This window comes from Oryctolagus cuniculus, chromosome 4 (genome assembly GCF_964237555.1).
Source record: "Oryctolagus cuniculus chromosome 4, mOryCun1.1, whole genome shotgun sequence".
Taxonomy (NCBI): domain Eukaryota; kingdom Metazoa; phylum Chordata; class Mammalia; order Lagomorpha; family Leporidae; genus Oryctolagus; species Oryctolagus cuniculus.
In genome coordinates, this window is record NC_091435.1 from 77,097,828 (window position 1) to 77,117,962 (window position 20,135).

At 38.8% G+C, this 20,135-nt stretch overlaps 1 protein-coding gene across 2 annotated transcripts in view; it reads right to left on the bottom strand.

Annotated features, from left to right (window-relative positions):
• Positions 1-4,270: 4,270 nt before the first annotated feature.
• RABL3 (RAB, member of RAS oncogene family like 3) overlaps positions 4,271-20,135 on the bottom strand; it is a 54,531-nt gene continuing 38,666 nt past the window's right edge. Inside the window, exons 5-8 of one of the 2 annotated variants that reach the window (XM_002716648.5) lie at positions 19,561-19,711; positions 14,072-14,143; positions 6,419-6,457; positions 4,271-5,529 (exon numbers count right to left, since the gene is read on the bottom strand). In XM_002716648.5, coding sequence (XP_002716694.5) covers positions 5,464-5,529; positions 6,419-6,457; positions 14,072-14,143; positions 19,561-19,711 — 328 coding nt within the window. In that variant the 3' untranslated portion in view covers positions 4,271-5,463. Of the gene's footprint in view, positions 5,530-6,418; positions 6,458-9,462; positions 13,648-14,071; positions 14,144-19,560; positions 19,712-20,135 lie in introns of those variants that run through there. The other variant, XM_051859284.2, reaches the window with a different exon arrangement.

Genomic DNA, 20,135 nt, shown 5'->3' on the forward strand with positions numbered 1-20,135 from the left:
TTCTCCCTGTTTCCCCCAAACAGTATCCTCCTTTGAATTTTATAGATATTAAATCAATGCAGACATCCTGTTAGACCTCCAAACATCTTAAAATAGGATACTCCTTGTACTTTAAAAGATTCAATTAAACCACTATCAATTAAATACCCATGCAAGGCCCTACCCATGTTGGGTGCTAGAGCACACTACTGAAATAAACACTAAAAACACTGATTATGTCAGCAATCAGGAGCTCTTCACCTCAGCCCGATGGCCCAGCTCATTGGTTCCATGAAGTCCATTTTCAGAATGGATAGAAAAACAGTAATGTTGGGTGACCTGGATTATGAATGTCTCAAATCTATGGAATTCTGAGCACTCAAGCTAAAGCTAGTATCAGTCAATCCTTTTGTGAATAGCTCTTCTTAGACACTGTGGGAAAGAAGAGATTTCTATTCTCACCCATCAGTAGATGCATGAGTGGTGTACCTATAATGAAAGGCAGATTTTAACAAGAGAAAAGCATACAAATGTATCTAATGTAAATTTTATGTGACATGGGACCTTCAGAAATGAAGACTCAAAGAAAGAGGGAAACCTGTGCATTTTTATGTACAGTTGTGCAGATATAACATTAGAGGACAAAGGATACTCTCTTAGATAACAGGTTTAGTAAGGCCTGTTTGTTCTTGGTATTATCACATCTTTGAGGATAAGAATATTCCTTTTCTCCAATTGTAGGGAGAGTATGAAAAGACGGTTTAATGACTTCCTTCAGGGGGTAGGTCAGCTAGGTTTTATAGCTTGTTTCAGAGGACAAGGGGTGAGAGGAAGATGTGAGTGATCTTCTGCTGTTTTCACAAAGCCATGGTGCTATATTTTGGGGTGGGGTCCTGAACCTCATCAACAAGGTGGAGATCAGCCCAAATATTTTAGGCTCTGCCCACACAAGGTTGACAGATAAGTGGCTGTAAGCTTCACATCTGGTTACTTACACAAAGATTGAGAATACTGGTTAGAGCTCTTAAAGGTGGTGGGGAGGGGAAGGAGAACATTCACTACTGTTAGCAACCTGTCTCATTAAGAAAGTAAGAAAATTCAGAGTTAGATGAAATTGGGTGTGTTCAGGATGGTACAGCTGTAGAAGAATGGGAAGTACCATTATATTCTTAGAATTGTATCTAGGATAAGAGGGGGAGAGGAGTGTGGGCACAGTGAGAAGAATCACCATGTTCCTAAAGTTGTAATTGTGAAATGTCTGAAGTTTGTAACTGTAAAACTGTGTAGTTCTGCACACGTTCCTATGGACTTACTTCTAAGGGTACAGTTTAAAAACTTGCCATGGGACCCCAAATCTCTTAAGCTGGGAGGTAAAAATAGCATTTTAAGTGTTAAGGTGAGCATATGGATAGGATTAAGTGTTTGGTAATAATAGATAAGGAGAGAATGCTCCAACATGGGAAGCAGTCCACACAGCAGACTCATAGAAGGACAATTACTTTGAGTAGCACTCTGACCTCAGAATCAGCCCTTAAAAACATTCTGGTCTGGCTGAAAAGCCCATGAGAGCATGTAGAGCATGAACCAAGAGACAGTGGCAAAAAGTGTTCTACATGAAGGATCTCTGTGGGTGAGACCCCACTGGAAAGAAGTGGCCATCAAAGAAGGATGTACTTTTCTCTGAAGGGAAGAGAGAACTTCCACTTTGCTTATGGCTTGTTTAAACATGGAAGAAGTTTGTGGATTCAAAAGGCTTCCATAGCCTAGGCAGCTCATGTCAAGAGCCTCGGGTGACCACTGACATCATACATAAGAGTGTTAATTGGTAAATTAATAGCAGGAGTCACTGTGCAGTAACTTCCCATGCAGGACTTCTGCCCTCAAAGAGTTGGATTATGAGAGTTAATAGTAAAACCTGTTCTCAAAGATTTACTTCACTTTAGTGTATTAAGTGGAGGATATTCTTATGTCTCATAAGCTATAGTTATATCTAAGTGCTCACAAAAGACGTATCACTCTTGGGTTCTTCTTCAAGGTTAAGTTTCTCAAAATTTATATATATATGTATATATAAATTAAACCTCAGAAAGTTTTACTTTTATTGAATTAAAAAGTATTTTTTCCTTATTGTAAAAATTGTCCTTCTGGTGTCCTATTGCACAGTAGGGTGATAACAGTTAACAATAACATATTGCATTTTTCTAAATAGCTAGAAGAAAGACTTTTGAATGTTCATACTACAAAGAAATCTCAAATATATGAAATGATGGATGCCAATTATCCTAATTTGATCATTAAAATCTATGCCTGTATTGAAATATTATAGCATATCTCATAAATATGTACAATTATTGTTTGCCAATAAAAACAAATAATCTAATAAAAAAGAAGACTTGTATCTGGGAACTACATGGAATCTGTTTTCTTTGTATTAATATCACATTAATATGAAAATTGATGAGTATTGTGTTGTAATTATCATGTGACCCTGAGAATCTGTTAATAAATTCCTTTAAATAAAAAAATAAACTCACAAATAAAAACAATTTGGCACTGGCTGGAAAAAAAAACTCAGATTTAATTAATACCACTAAAACATCTAATCTTGGGGCCAGAGCTGTGGCACAGTAGGTTAAGTCTCTACCTGTGATGCTGGTATCCCATATGGGCGCTGGTTCGAGTCCCAGCTGCTCCACTTCTGATCCAGCTCCCTGCTAATGGCCTGGGAAAGCAGTGGAGTATGGCCCAAGTGCCTCTGTACCCAAATGCAAGACTCAGAAGAGCTCCTGGCTCCTGGCTTCAGCCTGGCTCAGCCCTGGCTGTTGTGGCCATCTGGGGAGTGAACCATTGGATGGAAGACCTCTCTGTCTCTCCCTCTCCCTCTCTCTGTCTGTAACTTTGCTTCTCAAATAAATAAATAATAAACAAAAACAAAACTAGTCTCATATTTATACTTGCTTATATCTAGCAACAATTTTTCTAAGTTCTCAGGGAATCTTAGCAAAAATTATGATTCAAAAACATTCTTTCAGCTACTGCCTGTAGCATCAACATCCCATCTGGGTGTTGGTTCAAGTCCTGGCTGTTCCACTTCCAATCCAGCTCCCTGCTGATGCACCAGAGAAGGCAGCAGAGTATGGACTCAGTGTTTGGGCCCCGGCATCCATGTGGGAGACCCAGAAGAAAATCCTGTCTCCTAACTTTGGCCTGGACCAGCCCCAGCTGTTACAGCCATTTGGGAAGCAACCCAGAGGATGGAAGACGGATCTCTCTCTTTCCCTGTATGTCTCCCTTGCAAATAAAAATTATCTTAGAAAACTATAATTGAATGGACCAAGCCTAGCAGCAAAAGGAAATGAGGCTGAGGAATACTGTTGTTCAAGGCTGACTCTAGATCCATCAGTGATAGGTTACTTTTAGTTTATAAGGGAGAAAATAAATTTGGATTGATTTTTTTTAATTAAGGGAAAGAAAGGTGAAGGAAGTTCTATTAGCCAGCCTTTTGTAACTATAATGAAATATCTAAGGTAACCAACTTTATAAAGAGAAAAGGGTTTATTTGGCTCACAGTTTTGGAGGTTCCAGGCCAGTATCAGGAGCACCATTGGTTTGGCTTCTGTGAAGGTGGGAGAGGCAATTGCAGAATACATGTGGGCCAAACTGAGTTTGGGCCAAACTCAGGCTTTTTTAAGAACTCTTTCAAGATTTATCTTCTGAGGGCCCACCCTCAATGACTTAAGCATCTCCCACTAGGCTCTGCCTTTAAATTCCATAATTGGACTACATTTCCACCTTCTAGTACCTCTTATGACTTTGGGGTTGAGAGTCCTGTATGGGTTTGCAAGCCAAATCATATTCAAACCCATAGCAGAAGGGGTTTTAGACTTTTGTCTGAAGGAAAAACAAAGTGTCATATCTGGTTTAGGTCTTTGTGTAGCATTTGGTTTCTACCCGCCAACTGCACAGCTTCTGCCACAACACACTGGAGCCAAATTCCACATATAAATCATGATTTTCATAGCTCTCTTGTATGTCGAAAAAGAAACCAAGGCAAAGTCTTGTCAGTAAGGATGTACAGAAAGACTGGAGAATTGTCTAATGACAAGTGATTTAAACATCCTTTTCCAAGTTCCTAAGGCTTCCTTTCTAAAGCAGTCTCTAGTACTTTAATTTCAGTATCCTCTTTCAGCAGACCTTGATTTCCAGAGGACTTCTAAAATTCCATGAAAATGGAATGCAATGTGAACTCAATGTTTCCCCCTAGTTTTAAAATAAGAAATGCAGCTGAGTATTTATTATTATTATTATTATTTTTAATATAGAACAAAAACAGGAGTGCTGAGATCTGCAACAAGGCCAGAGTCAGTATGGGTGATAAAGTGTCGAAGAAGGCAGTAAATTAGTTTTTTAAAACCAGATTTATACACTAAGGAAGAACTGGGGCAACGAAAATTAAACAAGTGAAAAACACAAGTTTTAACAAAAGTAATGATGATCTCTCTCTCTACCCCCCAAAAGCTTTGGAGTGATTATAAAACCCAAGAATCCTAGTTCATAGTTCTTGTAAATGTGCTGCTGTGGGACTTTTTACCTTTCTTCATAAATACATTGTTGACACAGGAATGATGCTGTTTACTGAGCATAGTGAAGGGGCATTTCAGGAGTTGCCTCTTCCTTCACAAACATAAGCACTGAAGAGGCTGTCAATCTCTCCTCCTGCCTTCGTGCAGGGCTCGGATTTCACCTTACCTATTGCCCGCCAGAAAACAGGAAGAGACTGCAGACAGCTGCAACCTGAGGAGAGCAGGAGCTGTCAATGTCTCGTAGGATTCTTCTTTGCTGTGACTGCTGCTCCCTATGTATTATTAATCTGTATTTATATTTAACTCCAGCTCTTCTTCCACCTCTCCCAGCCACCAAGCTATTTGCAAAGGAGAGGAGAGGGAGGAAAGGGTTGCTATTATTAGGCACCGGTGTGTGATGAGGGTGGAGACAATTAAATAACACCACTTTGCTTCTTTGAAAATGAGAGATTACTGGGGTGGACCGCTGAGGGTTGGTTAACATAACCTTTCCCCTCAAGAAGGTAAAACAATAGAGATACATTTCTGAAGCACTTAATTAAGCCTTCAGCAATGAAAGTCGGGAAATTACAGAGCCATAAAAACCCTCCAATTCTAGGCAAGAGGACATTTTCTCTGCAGTACTCTGACACTGCTCATTTACTACATCATTTTGACAATATCTCATATTTCCACAAGGTTTATACATAATCCATAAACAGGGACAGGAAGGTGAGGAACAGAGGGAACTGGACCTCCCATGCTGTCACTTCTTTTCATTTTTCCATTCCAGCGTGAGGCTGAAGGGTAGCACTTTAAGATGATTTCATTAAAAGGCCGCAATGTTAATAATTGACACAGCAAGAGGAAATCTGTGAAAAACGGCCACTGCTTGCTCACTCTTCCAGAGGCTAAGTGTAATTCAGTCATAATGAAGGTTCTTTAGTGGTCCTCCCCCAAACCTTTTTCGATCAGGAAAGCCTGGAATCTGTAGGCAAGAAAGATAATCACATTAAATCTCAAGCAGGAAAAGTTCAAATGCTAATAGCCCTTTAAAACTTTTTCCTTGTTTTCCCCTTTCTATATGTCAGCCTGTTGCTCCTTAAAGAACCAGCTTTCTGGGGTATTACTCAAGAAACCACAGAAGATTAAATAATAAAAAGAAATTCTGCCAAAATGGAAAACATCTGCTAATAAAATGAGATTGTGTCATCTAATTAGGGAGCATGCATTTAGCCTAGTGATTAGGCCACTCCCCTTCCAAATAGGACTACCTGGGTTTGATTCCTGCCTCTAGTTCTGGACTCCCGCTTCTTGCCAATGCAGACTCTGGGAGGCAATGGTGATGGCTCACATAACTGATGCCACCACGTGTGACACCTGGACTGTATCACAGCTCCCCATCTCAGTCCCAGCTCAACCCCAACCACTGTGGACATTTGTGGGAATGAACCAGTGGATGGAAGATCTCTCTCTTTCCCTGGCTCTTCCTCTCTATATGTCTCTCTGCCTCTCAAATAAATAAATTAAAAAAAAAATAGGAAAAGATCAAGATGAATTTAAAAATACTCAACTATTAAATCTGCATATGAATTATCTGTATCTTGACAGACTCTGGACATATAGCTTTGAAGGCTCAAGCAAATGATTTTCTTCTATTATTTCATAATGTTACCTTACCTTTGAATTACTCTTTCTCAGACCCTTATTTCCCATTTACTCTGATCTTTTGAGTTGAACAGTACAGAAGAAAATTCGTTGCTTGTGGCTAAAAAAGGTTTTCCTCAAATTTATGTGAACCCTTCTGAAAACAAATTTGGAAATCATTTCTCCCCAGATTTAAGAACCCATTTTATCAAGAAAAAATAGATACCAACCTGATTACTTTCTCTTAAAAAGTATCTTTTCTCTATAACCTGTGAGAAACAAAGATTTTGAGGGCTTAGCACACATACTTGGAAAAAGCAGTTAACTGTAATGACTACTAATGAGAATAAAAGGTATTTATTTCTCTCTCTCTCTCTATATATATATATAGGTTTTTTTTTAATAGCTGTGGACATTTAGCGTAGTGAGTTACAATTTGATGCTACTGAGACCAGGATTGTGTAGTATTTCCATAAAGACTTACTTTATTACAAAAACATTAAAAACATTATAGATAGATCAGAAAATAAATGGGGGTGGGCACTGAGACCTAGGGTTTTAAACTGCAACTTGGGACTCCTGCATCCCATATTGGAGTGCCTGGTTTGAGTCCCAGGTACTGTGAGCTTCCCATCCAGCTTCCTGCTAGAGGGCCTGGGAGGCAGTGATCAATGACTCAAATATTTGGGTTCCTGCCTCCAACAAGGGTTTGGTCTGGCTCAGCCCTGGCTGTTGCAGAGATTTGGGGAGTGAACCAGAGAATGGAAGACCTCTCTCTGTCTCTCTCTCTCCCTCTCTCTCTCCCCCTTCCTGTCATTCTGCTTTTCAAATAATAATTAAATCTTAAAATGAATAAACAAAAATAACTCAATGACAGAATGACGTAAGTTCCCATTCAATTCTTAGAGTATGGCAGCAAATCTGGCTTTAAGTTGTTTAGCGGTCACCTCCCAAAGGTACCTAACAGAATCCCAGAAGATAAGTAAGCATTTGGTTATTGTCATAATACAGTTTTCCTGGAAGAAGAGTTGGTTTAATGTGGTGACCCACTACACCCAAATAGTAAAGTGATGGATTTTGTACACCCTTAATGTAGACAAATGAGACAACATCAAAAGCAGCCAATTAGCTTTCTTTTTTGAACTTAGTCTACATCCTTTAGTTTTGAATTATCTGTATTTGATCAGGAGGAGAAAAAAGTTAAAGCAACAGACATATCTGCACTTATCTATCACTACCAATGAAAGAAAATCCTCCAAATGTATGTCTTAATGTAATCGAATTTCAGAGCAGCATGTTTTCAATGATGAAAAACGTTTTAAAATATATTTTTTATTCTAATACATGTGAGATTGCAATGGTTGACAGGCAGTGTTTTTTCTTTACCTTAGCTGCTGTGATAATAAAAGTAATCATATAGGGATACAGGATAGCTGGAGATGACATCTAAGAGATGTTTCAGTCTGGAATTATGGAGCTTAGGGTTCTTTTGAGTGAGAGCAGAGCATATTTGTCCAGGCTGGGCCTGCTAGCTCTCACTGGTCTGAGAACCGAATCATCCAGATTCTTTCTATCTCAGAAACCATGTCTGGGTTACTTCTAGCCACAAGAGACCCAGGACAAAACTGCATTCACTGGTCCCAGAAACGAAAAACCAGTTCCGAATTAGCACCTATTTTGAAACGGCTGTCTCCACAAACACCAACAAGGGACTGATTTCCTTTCCTGTCTCCACAGCAGAATAGGAAAATCTTATCATTTAAACAATTTTTTATATTTTCTTTTTTTTTTTTTTAAAGATTGATTTATTTACTTGAAAAGCAGAGTGACAGAGAAACAGGGAGAGAGATTTAAATTGCATCTGCTGGTTCACTCCCCAAATGGTTGCAACAGCTGGGGCTGGTCCAGGCTGGTCCATTCTGGTTTTCCACACGGGTGGCAGGGCTCCAAGTACCTGAGCCATTCTCCTCTGCCTTCTCAGGTGCATTATCAGGGAACTGGATTAGAAGCAGAGTAGCTGGGACTCAAACCAGTGCTCTGATAAGGGATGCCAGTGTCACAGGTTGGGGCTTAATCTGCTGTGCCACACACCAGTCCTCTTACCAAATCTTGTTCCCTTCTTAAAACTCACCAAATTGCTCCTGAGTTTGTAAAATAAAATTTCCTGACAACTCGGATTATGCTAGTCTATAACACATTGTTTTTCTAAGATATAACTTACCGTTTCTTATTTTTTAAATTTCACAGTTAATAAATGGTTAAGAAATTTGAACAATATACGGTGGGTATATTGTTGTGGGTATATAACCTGTTGCAGTGCAGCAGGTTAAGCTGCTGCTTGGAATGCCTGCATCACTTACTGGAATGCCTAGGATGGAGTACCAGTTCCTCTGTTGATCTAGCTTCCTGCTAATGTGCCTGGGAGGCAGCGGATGATTGCTCAAGTACTAAGGATCCTACCATCCACATGGGAGATCTGGATGGAGTTCCCAGTTCCTGTCTTTGGCCTGGCTCAGCCCTGGCTGTTGTGGGCATATGCAGAGTGAACCAGTAGATGGAAAATCTCTCTCCCTCTCTCTCTGTTGTCTTTCTGCTACTCTTTAGAATACATCAATAAATCAAGCACTCTTTACACACAAACACGCACACATATACACTGTGGAGGGCCACTGGTCCAAACTGAGCAGAAGTTGTTTATTTTCATCTTGTGTTCAAAATATATCTTTACATTTTTAACTGATACATACACTGTACACAATAAAATACCACATGTTGATTTGATATATGTATAAACTGCAGTGTTCCAATCACAGTAAACTCATTTACTCATTTATTATTTCTTTATAATAAAAACATTCAAAATCCTTTCTTCTATTTTTTAAAAAATATACATTTTTGTCATCTATCAGTATAATCCTACTATAGTATGGGACACTACAACTTTTTTCTATTAATTATAAGTCAGTACTATTAATCAACCCTTCTCCATCTCTTCCTCTTCCATGTCCCTATCCTCTCCATTCTCTGGTAACCACCTTCTTACTCTCAAGTTCTATGAGATTAACTTTTTTAGATTCTATGTATGAGTGAGATCATGTAGTATTTGTCTCTCTATATCTTGCTTTTCTCACTTAACATAACGACCCCCCAGTTTCATCTATGTTGTAACAAATGACAAGATTTCATCCTTTTTTATGGCTGAATAATATTTCATTGTGTATAGGTATATTTTCTTTATCCACTCATCAGTTGATGGACACTTAGCCTGTTTTCATTTCTTAGTTGTTATGAACAGTGCTGCAATAAATATGGGAGTACAGCTGTATCTTTGATAGATTGATTTATATCCTTTGTATGTATCTACCCAAAATACCAGCAATAGGATTGCTAGATTATATGGGCATACTATTTTCATTTTTTGAGGAAAGTCTACACTGTTTTCCACAAAGGCTGTACTAATTTATATTCCCACTAACAGAGTGCAAAGATTCCATTTCTCCACATCTTCACTAGCACTTCCTCTTACATTTTAAGTCTGAAAACAATGTGAAGAGAAATCTAGGTTCCTTGCAGTGCTTTCCAATGTTTGTCATGTTATGGAACATTTATAAATTGCTCATATTTAATTTATGAAAACCCATGGCCAACATCCTATTGAATGGGGAAAAGCTGGAAGCATTTCCACTGAAATCTGGTACCAGACAGGGATGCCCACTCTCACCACTGCTATTCAACACAGTTCTGGAAGTTTTAGCCAGAGCCATCAGGCAAGAAAAAGAAATTAAAGGGATACAAGTTGGGATGGAAGAAGTCAAACTATCCCTCTTGCAGACGATATGATTCTTTAATTAGAGGATCCAAAGAACTCTACTAAGAGACTATTGGAACTCATAGAAGAGTTTGGGAAAGTAGCAGGGTATAAAATCAATGCACAAAAATCAACAGCCTTTGTATACACAGACAATGCTATGGCTGAGAAAGAACTGCTAAGATCAATCCCATTCATAATAGCTACAAAAACAATCAAATACCTTGGAATAAACTTAACCAAGGACATTAAAGATCTCTACGATGAGAATTACAAAATCTTAAAGAAACAAATAGAAGAGGATACCAAAAAATGGAAAAATCTTCCATGCTCATGGATTGGAAAAATCAACATCATCAAAACGTCCATTCTCCCAAAAGCAATATACAGATTCAATGCGATACCAATCAAGATACCAAAGACATTCTTCTCAGATCTAGAAAAAAAAAAATGATGCTGAAATTCATACGGAGACACAGGAGACCTCGAATAGCTAAAGCAATCTTGTACAACAAAAACAAAGCCAGAGGCATCACAATACCAGATTTCAGGACATACTACAGGGCAGTTGTAATTGAAACAGCATGGTACTGGTACAGAAACAGATGGAAAGACCAATGGAACAGAATAGAAACACCAGAAATCAATCCAAACATCTACAGCCAACTTATATTTGATCAAGGATCTAAAACCAATCCCTGGAGCAAGGACAGTCTATTCAATAAATGGTGCTGAGAAAACTGGATTTCCACCTGAAGCAGCATGAAGCAAGACCCCTACCTTACACCTTACACAAAAATCCACTCAACGTGGATTAAAGACCTAAATCTACGACCGACACCATCAAATTATTAGAGAACATTAGAGAAACCCTGCAAGATATTGGCACCGGCAAAGACTTCCTGGAAAAGACGCTGGAGGTGCAGACGGTCAAAGCCAAAATTACCTACTGGGATTCCATCAAATTGAGAAGTTTCTGTACTGCAAAAGAAACAGTCAGGAGAGTGAAGAGGCAACCGACAGAATGGGAAAAAATACTTGCAAACTATGCAACAGATAAAGGGTTAATAACCAGTATCTACAAAGAGATTAAGAAACTCCACAACAACAAAACAAACAACCCACTTAAGAGATGGGCCAAGGACCTCAATAGACATTTTTCAAAAGAGGAAATCCAAATGGCCAACAGGCACATGAAAAAATGTTCAAGATCACTAGCAATCAGGGAAATGCAAATCAATACCACAATGAGGTTCCACCTCACCCCAGTGAGAAATCTACGAGTGGGAGGGAAATTATAGGGGGGAAAGCCATTGTAATCCATAAACTGTACTATGGAAATTTATATTTACTAAATAAAAAAATAAAATAAATATTGTTTTGTTAAAAAAAATAAAAAAAAAAGAAATCTACCAACAACAGATGCTGGCAAGGATGTGGGGAAAAAGGGACACTAACCCACTGTTGGTGGGAATGCAAACTGGTAAAGCCACTATGGAAGTCTGTCTGGAGATTCCTCAGAAACCTGAATACAACCCTACCATTCAACCCAGCCACCCCACTCCTTGGAATTTACCCAAAGGAAATTAAATTGGGAAACAAAAAAGCGGTCTGCACCCTAATGTTTATTGCAGCTCAATTCACAGTAGCTAAGACCTGGAATCAACCTAAATGCCCATCAACAGTAGACTGGATAAAGAAATTATGGGATATGTACTCTATAGAATACTATACAGCAGTCAAAAACAATGAAATCTGGTCATTTGCAACAAAAATGGAGGAATCTGGAAAACATTATGCTGAGTGAAATAAGCCAGTCCCAAAGGGACAAATATATGTTCTCCCTGATTGGTGACAACTAACCGAGCACCAAAAAGGAAACCTGTTAAAGTGAAATGAACACTATGAGAAACGTTGACTTGATCAGCCCTTGCCCTGACTGTTGATGAACAACTTAATACGTTATCCCTCTTAGTATTTTTTTTGTTTGTTCTACTTAATACTATTGGTTGAATTCTGTAATTAATACACAGTTATTCTCAAGTGTTGAAACTTAACTGAAAAGTGATCCCTGTTAAATATAAGAGTGGGAATAAGAGAGGGAAGAGATGTACAATTTGGGACATGCTCAAGCTGACTTGCCCCAAATGGTAGAGTTAGAAACGTGCCAGGGGATTCCAATTCAATCCCATCAAGGTGGCATGTACCAATGCCATCTCACTAGTCCTGGTGATCAATTTCTGTTCACAATTGAGCATAATGATAGGACTAAGAGTCAAAGGGATCACATAAACAAGAGTAGTGTCTGCAAATACTAACTGATAGAATAAAAAAGGGAGAGAATGATCCAACATGGGAAGCAAGATACACAGCAGACTCATAGAATGGCGGATGTCCTAAACAGCACTCTGGCCTCACAATCAGCCCTTAAGGCATGTGGATCTGGCTGAAAAGCCAATGAGAGTATTTCAGGCATGGAAAGCCAAGACACTCTGGCAAAAAAAAGAAATGACCTAAATGAAAGATCTTCGTGAGTGAGATCCCAGTGGAAAGAACAGGTCATCAAAGGAGGTACCTTTCTCTGAAGGGGAGAGAACTTCCACTCTGACTACGACCTTGTCTAAATACGATCAGAGCTGGTGAACTCCAAAGGCTTCCATAGCCTTGGCAGCTCATGACAAGAGCCTAGGGTGATTACTGATGCCATAAACAAGAGTGTCAATTTGTTAAGTCAACAACAGGAGTCACTGTGCACTTACTCCTCATGTAGGATCTCTGTCCTTAATGTGCTGTACATTGTGATTTAATGCTATAACTAGTACTCAAACAGTATTTTTCACTTTGTGTTTCTATGTGGGTGCAAACTGTTGAAATCTTTACTTAATATATACTAAACTGATCTTCTATATATAAAGAGAATTGAAAATGAATCTTGATGTGAATGGAAGGGAAGAGGGAGTGGGAAAGGGGAGGTTTGCAGGTGGGACGGAAGTTATGGAGGGGGGGAGCCATTGTAATCCATAAGCTGTACTTTGGAAATTTATATTCATTAAATAAAAGTTAAAAAAAGAAATTGCTCATATTTGTACAGCACATGGGGACAAATAGAAGAGTCTACCATTTACCCAATCTCTGACTTCTCTAAGAACTGAGGGAATCAATATTTGGGCATAAATGATCCTATTTGCCATATACCAATAATAAGTTAAGTAATGAAACCAAATTTGGACTAATAGTAGTCTAATATTAAACACAAAAGAGTAGTAGGGCTTCTATTATGCTGATATAGTGAACAAAAGGAATAAATATTAGATCTCTAAATAGTTAACAGAAAAATGGTTCATAAAAAAGCTAGAGGAAGGAAATGGTTTTATCAGGAGATTGCATGTAAAAATAAATGTAATACAGATATTAATCTTTTCCAGTAATACATGATGTAACACATCCTATTTTACTTTGCTATGCAGTATCACCATTGGGCCGACAACTTAAGTCTTAGTTACTCCTGTGTGCATTGCAGTCCTATGGCGTTGTGAGGGAAAGACAAACAGCGCTCTGATTTACCAGTATGCTGAGTCACTACATTTTCATTCCAGTTCAGGACAATGAAATGGTGCCAGCAAAGAGTCAACAACGGGAATGCAAAGGTTTCTGATGGGGAAATAAGAAGATGACATAACCTTACAAAACAATAGTGCCATTTAGGTGGAGAAGCCAAAAGAACTCAAGGCTTTAGGCAGAATCTCCTTAGTTTATTGCCTATTGGTAGGGGTGGAATGGGAAAGTGAACGGGTACAAAAAGAGCCGGAATATGGGAAGGCATAAATTGGGATAGCTTTTTAAAAACCCCATTTAAATCCAGTGGCTTTCACCCTTTAGTTAGAGAACACTGGTCATAGAGTAAATACATCAGCAGGTGTTGAGTAATTATACCAATAGATAAGAGAGATCAAAACAAGTATTATTCACGCAGTGAAGTTTCAGACATAAAAATAAAAGGACATATTATTCTACAAAGAATTTAAACTCTGATAATATATGTTAAGTTTAAAAATAACTTAATTGAAGCCATTACCTTATCAAAAAATCTACTGAGCTTGACAGCATTAGAAGAACCTGCAGCTAAGTACCGTGGATTTGTGCAATCCTAGAGAATAAAACAGAAGATCCACAAATAAATGTTAGCAAATATAAACTCTTTGTGTATCACAGTTGTTACTACTGCACACTTCAAGAGTAAAATATTAGGCATAAAACTCATAAAGTATTCAAATTATTTTCAAATTATGATGTACAAATAAAAGAGGAAAGTACTAAAGGAAGATAAAGCCATTTACTCTTTGTCACTGAAGCAATTTTAGAGTATATTGTATGAATGTATTCAACATCAGATAATTCATGAAGGATGATAGGAATGGTAATGCGTACTAATAATGAAACCAAGGTACTGGTCAGGTAGTCTACCTGCATTTATCCTGAAAACAGAAATAGAGCCATTAAAAATAGTAAACACTTCATTTTGTAGCACCAGTGCTCAAGTAATTAAGAACTATGAAATTCATGTGAGTAGTACAAAGCATGAAAGATATACAGTTTTTGATCATAATAGACAATAGATATATTACTATTACTTAATGGGATTATTTAAAATAGGGAAAAATAGGGCCTGAACAATAAAACAATTTAGAACATTATAATCACTTGTGACATTACAATAACTTATAAAGACCTTGAGAAGCTTACTATTTTTTTCCCAGAATTCCAGTGTGGCATTATCTTAGCTTGTCACCATGCACTTGCCACCTCAAGAGATAAGAGTATACTTTGATTTTTTTTCCTCATTGACACCTAAGATATGACTCTTTTCCAATGAATTTAGCGTTTCTCATCCATATCTGACATTTCAAGGCTCTCATTTTAAATTCTGGCCAGAAACTATAATATATTTTCCAAAGCCACAAAAAAGAGACAACAAATCTTTCAAAGATCCCAGGGTACTAGAAAAAACAAGGGTCTTTGACATCAGTAAGCTCTGAATCCAAACATCTAGCTCAGCATTTCTAGATTCTGGTTAGGTTACTATACTTTTAAAGTGGGCTTACTTATTAGAGAACTGGGGGTAACAATATTTATCCCATAATATTTTTGTGAAAATTAAACAAGATTATGCATGTTTGACACATAGTAGGTCCTGGAATATTAGTTCTGTTTTCATTCTAAGAAAAAGTTGTCAGATTGAATTTTCAGGTTAAAGGATAATTAATTTCATATAAGGATTTAAAACATAGAAACATCATTGTGTATGCTGCTGTATTTAAAATAATGTTTGAGTGCATTTCTACAGTAATTGAGGCATATAGGAGGAAAACCTTACACATGCATTAGTTATGTTTTACAAAACGGATACTGATTAGATATTGATCATCAGAATGTCAAAGATTCCTAAGATGATCTAAATAGAATACTAAATAATAAACTAAATCAAACAGCAAATAAAAGCTCCCTGAAACTTAATTCAAGGGCTGTACAATTTTAACTTGACCAGCTTAGAGAACCAGATGATTTTAAAAAGAAAATTTAAGAGCCCAGAGAGCCATCTGTCATTGATCATGGCTCAGGGCAAAGCCTGGAAATCAGTAGCTCTAAACAGCTTGTCTGAACCTTAGAAAGGATTATTAACTAGGGAAGATGCTTTAATATGGGCATAGAGAAATAGTCGAGACAAACTTATATTAGATATAACAAGCCTAATAAGAGTTTAAAAAACAAGTGCTCTTCTAAATATTTATAATTTACACAGTTTGCATGTATTTAAGTAGAAAGTAACTTTGATTCTCCATTTGATACAATGGTTAGATTCTTACTTTCCTATAGCTATTAGTAAACTCAAGAGTAACTGATGCTAACACTAATACTGTTATACTAGTTTAAAAATTTTTGTGAAATCTGTTTACTTATTTGAAAGATGGGCAGAGAAAGAAAGAAACAGACAGATAGACATATTCTAACTACTGGTTCACTCTCCAAATGTCCACATCAGCCAGGGGCTGGGCCAGGCTGAATCCAGAAGCCCAAAAATTCAATCCAGGTCTCTCAAGTGGGTGGCAGGTTCCCAAGTACTTGAGCTGTCACCTGCTGCCTACCAGGAAGCACATGAGCAGGAAGTTGGACTCAGAAGCAGAGCCAAGACTTGAACCTAGAAACTCCAGTATGGTATGTGCACATTCCTTTTTTCTTTTTTTTAATTTTTTTTGACAGGCAGAGTGGACAGTGAGAGAGAGAGACAGAGAGAAAGGTCTTCCTTTGCCGTTGGTTCACCCTCCAATGGCTGCCGTGGCCGGCGCGCTGCGGCCAGCGCACCGCGCCGATTCGATGGCAGGAGCCAGGAGCCAGGTGCTTTTCCTGGTCTCCCATGGGGTGCAGGGCCCAAACACCTGGGCCATCCTCCACTGCACTCCCTGGCCACAGCAGAGAGCTGGCCTGGAAGAGGGGCAACCGGGCCAGAATCCGGCGCCCCGACCGGGACTAGAACCCGGTGTGCCGGCGCCACTGGGCGGAGGATTAGCCTAGTGAGCCGCGGCGCCGGCTGGTATGTGCACATTCCAAGTGGCATCTTAACTCCTATGCCAGTTGAGGCTTTACATTTCAATTTGAGGCTTTACATGGTCCAGTGTTTATTACCTGGGTTATTTATACTGAATATTCCATGGTGGTAGCTAAGAAAAATAAGGCCCTTTCATTGTAAAACACAATGTGAAAAACAATAGAATGGTAGGCACAAGCTGACTCAGCTACCAGGGAGTAGAGGTGGGATGGAACCAAGCAGTTTTCAGAAATGTTGAGTCACAAAGTAAGGGCATTAGAATCACCTGAATTATTTGTTAAAATTATAGAGTCCTGGTACTCCTGCCAGACATTATGAATAAAAATCTCCAGCTGTGGGATAGTTATTTAAAAATTTTCACAGTTATTGCTGGTAATATAATTGTGCTGTTGGGATTGGGTTACTGTTAGTCCAGAAAATTTCTAAGAGTTCTCTCAGCTCCAAAATCCTACATGTGAGTAAGAAGGATAATTAAATGGAAAACAGGCTTAACTACAGAGCACAGACTCTGGAGTCAGAATGTTACCTGTGTAACTCTGTTCTGGTTACCTCTCTCTGCTTTTTGTCTTCAACTTCAAAGTGCGGAAGTTGTACCTGCCTTATAGGCTTGGTGTAAAGATGTGTTTGAGATAGTTATGAATGCATTAGAAAAGTGGTTGGAATATACTAACACTAGTGTAAATGTTGGCCATTAATATTATTAAAATGTCACCACCGCTGCATAACTGAAATGACAGCACAATATGTCCCAGAAATCCTGCTTGTGAATAATGACACACAGTCATGACAGAAGCTGCTGACCAACATTCTTTCTTGGGTAATGCAAACTGACTCATACGAGTACTGTTTCTTAGCCTCTTTAGCATCCAGTTCTAACTGAACTAGCTATCTCAGGAAGGAATGTAATCTTTTATACATACATACATTTATATAAATGAGGCCTTAAGAAGCATTCCTGGTTAACAGTTTGTAATTTTCTCATATTTCTGTTTAGTTGCTATAAGGTAAATTTTATAAAAGCTAAGAGGTTTCCTTTCCTTTTCTTTTGTTTGTTTTTTTTTTTTTTTTTTTTTTTAAAGATTTACCTATATATTGGAAAGGCAGAACCACAAAGAGGCAGAGACAGAGACAGAGACAGAGACAGAGACAGATATCCTCCGTCTGCTGGCTCAACCCCCAAATGGCTGCAATGGCTGGAGCTGTGCCAGTCCAGAGCCAGGAGCCAGGAGCCTCCTCCAGGTCTCCAAGTGGGCACAGGGGCTCAAGGACCCGGGCCATCCTTCACCACCCTCCCAGGCACATCAGCAGGGAGCAGGACCAGAAGTAGAGTAGCTGCAACTCAAATAGGCACCCTCCTGGGATGCTGGCACTGCAAGCAGCAGCCCTACACACCAAGCCACAGTACCAGCCCAAAGACGTTTCTTAAAAGTAAGAATCATCAAGGTATAGTGTCACCTTAATCAGTTTAATTACTTTTGTTGTGACTTTAAGAAGTCTTCTTAAGGTACTAATGCTACCTTACATGTTAAAGTGATCATATTAAGTGTGTAATTGATCATATAGATAGGATTAAGTATCAAAGGGATCACATAAATAAGTACAAGTGTCTGGTAATAACAACAGATAGAATTAAAAAGGAGAGAATATTAAAACATGAGAAGCAGTCCCCACAGCAGACTCATAGAATGACACACGCCCTAAATAGCACTCTGACTTCAGAATCAGCCCTTAAGGCATTTGGACCTGGCTGAAAAGCCCATGGCTTTCAGACATAGAAAGCCAAGACACTGGCAAAAAACGATCTGCATGAAAGATCTCTGTGAATGAGATCTCAGTGGAAAGAATGGGCCATCAAAGAAGGATATATTTTTCTCTGAAGGGAGGAGAGAACTTCCACTTTGCTTATGGCCCTGAAGCAGTTTGTGGCCTCAAAAGGCTTCCATAGCCTTGGCAGCTCATGACAAGAGCCTCGGGTGATCAATGACATCATAAATAAGAGTGTCAATTGTTAAACCAACAACAGGAATCACTATGTACTTACTCTCCATTTAGGACCTCTGTTCTTAAGGAGTTGTTAATGAGAATTAACTGTAAATCTTTTTTTTTTTTTTTTTTTGACAGGCAGAGTGGACAGTGAGAGAGAGAGACAGAGAGAAAGGTCTTCCTTTTGCCGTTGGTTCACCCTCCAATGGCCGCCGCGGCTGGCGCGCTGCGGCCGGCGCACCACGCTGATCCGATGGCAGGAGCCAGGTGCTTCTCCTGGTCTCCCATGGGGTGCAGGGCCCAAGTACTTGGGCCATCCTCCACTGCACTCCCTGGCCACAGCAGAGAGCTGGCCTGGAAGAGGGGCAACCGGGACAGAATCTGGTGCCCCGACCGGACTAGAACCCAGTGTGCCGGCGCCGCAAGGCGGAGGATTAGCCTAGTGAGCCGCGGCACCGGCCGAACTATAAATCTTGTTTTCAAACAGTACTTTATACTTTGTGTGTCTGTGTGGGTGCAAATTGTGGAAATCTTTACTTAGTATAGAGTCGGTCTTCTGTATATAAAGTTAATTAAAAAATGAATCTTAATGAAGAATGGGATGGGAGAGGGAGTAGGAGGTGGGATGGGAATGGGGGTGGGAGGGTGGGAATAACCGCTATATCCCTAAAGCTGTACCTATGAAATTTGTGTTCATTAAATAAAAGCTTTCTTTAAAAAATAAAAAAAGAAAAAGCCCATGACTTACATTATTTATAGAATAAGGCTTTAACGTTCCAACATATTACAAATTCAAAGACTATGCCCATCTGATTATCTAGCTAAGTTGATTGCAATCTTGATTACATTTTGGACTAGAACCCAAATAATCTGACTTTAAGCATATATTTCTTTCACTAGAATACATGACTGGAACACGTCTTTGGTTTTGCTGTTACCAGATAATAATACAAACACCCATTAGTTAAAATACACACCAAATTTATCTCCTCTGCAATGAAATCCTCAGCCAGGAAAGCAGTCCTAGTTAAAACTTCATGGCGCTTGGTTTCATGAATCTGGTCCAGTTTAGTTCCTATTACCAACAGTGGGATTTGGTTATCAGCAAACTGTTCCTGGTCATAATCCCTGTGATAAATAATAATGAAGTGAACAGAATTTACATTTACCATATAGATGTGTAATACATAAGTGCAACTATACTATACTATTGTACTGATAATTAACTGACTTCTATTTGTTCATTTGTTAATCTATTCTCACCATCTATCATGTTCCAACCATTCATCTAAAACTCAAAATTTGCTTCACTGTGCCTTTATTTTTCATTTTTTAAAGTTTAATTCATTTTTATTTTTATTTATTTGAAAGAGGAACAGCCACTGATTCACTTCCCAAATGATGCAACAGCTTATGTTGGGCCAGGCAGGCAAAAGCCAGGAAGCTAGAATTTCATCCGATTCTCCGACATGGATTAACAGGGATCCAAGTACTTGAACCTTCCAGGGTATATATGGGCAGAAAGTTGGATTGGAACTGGAGCCAGGACTCA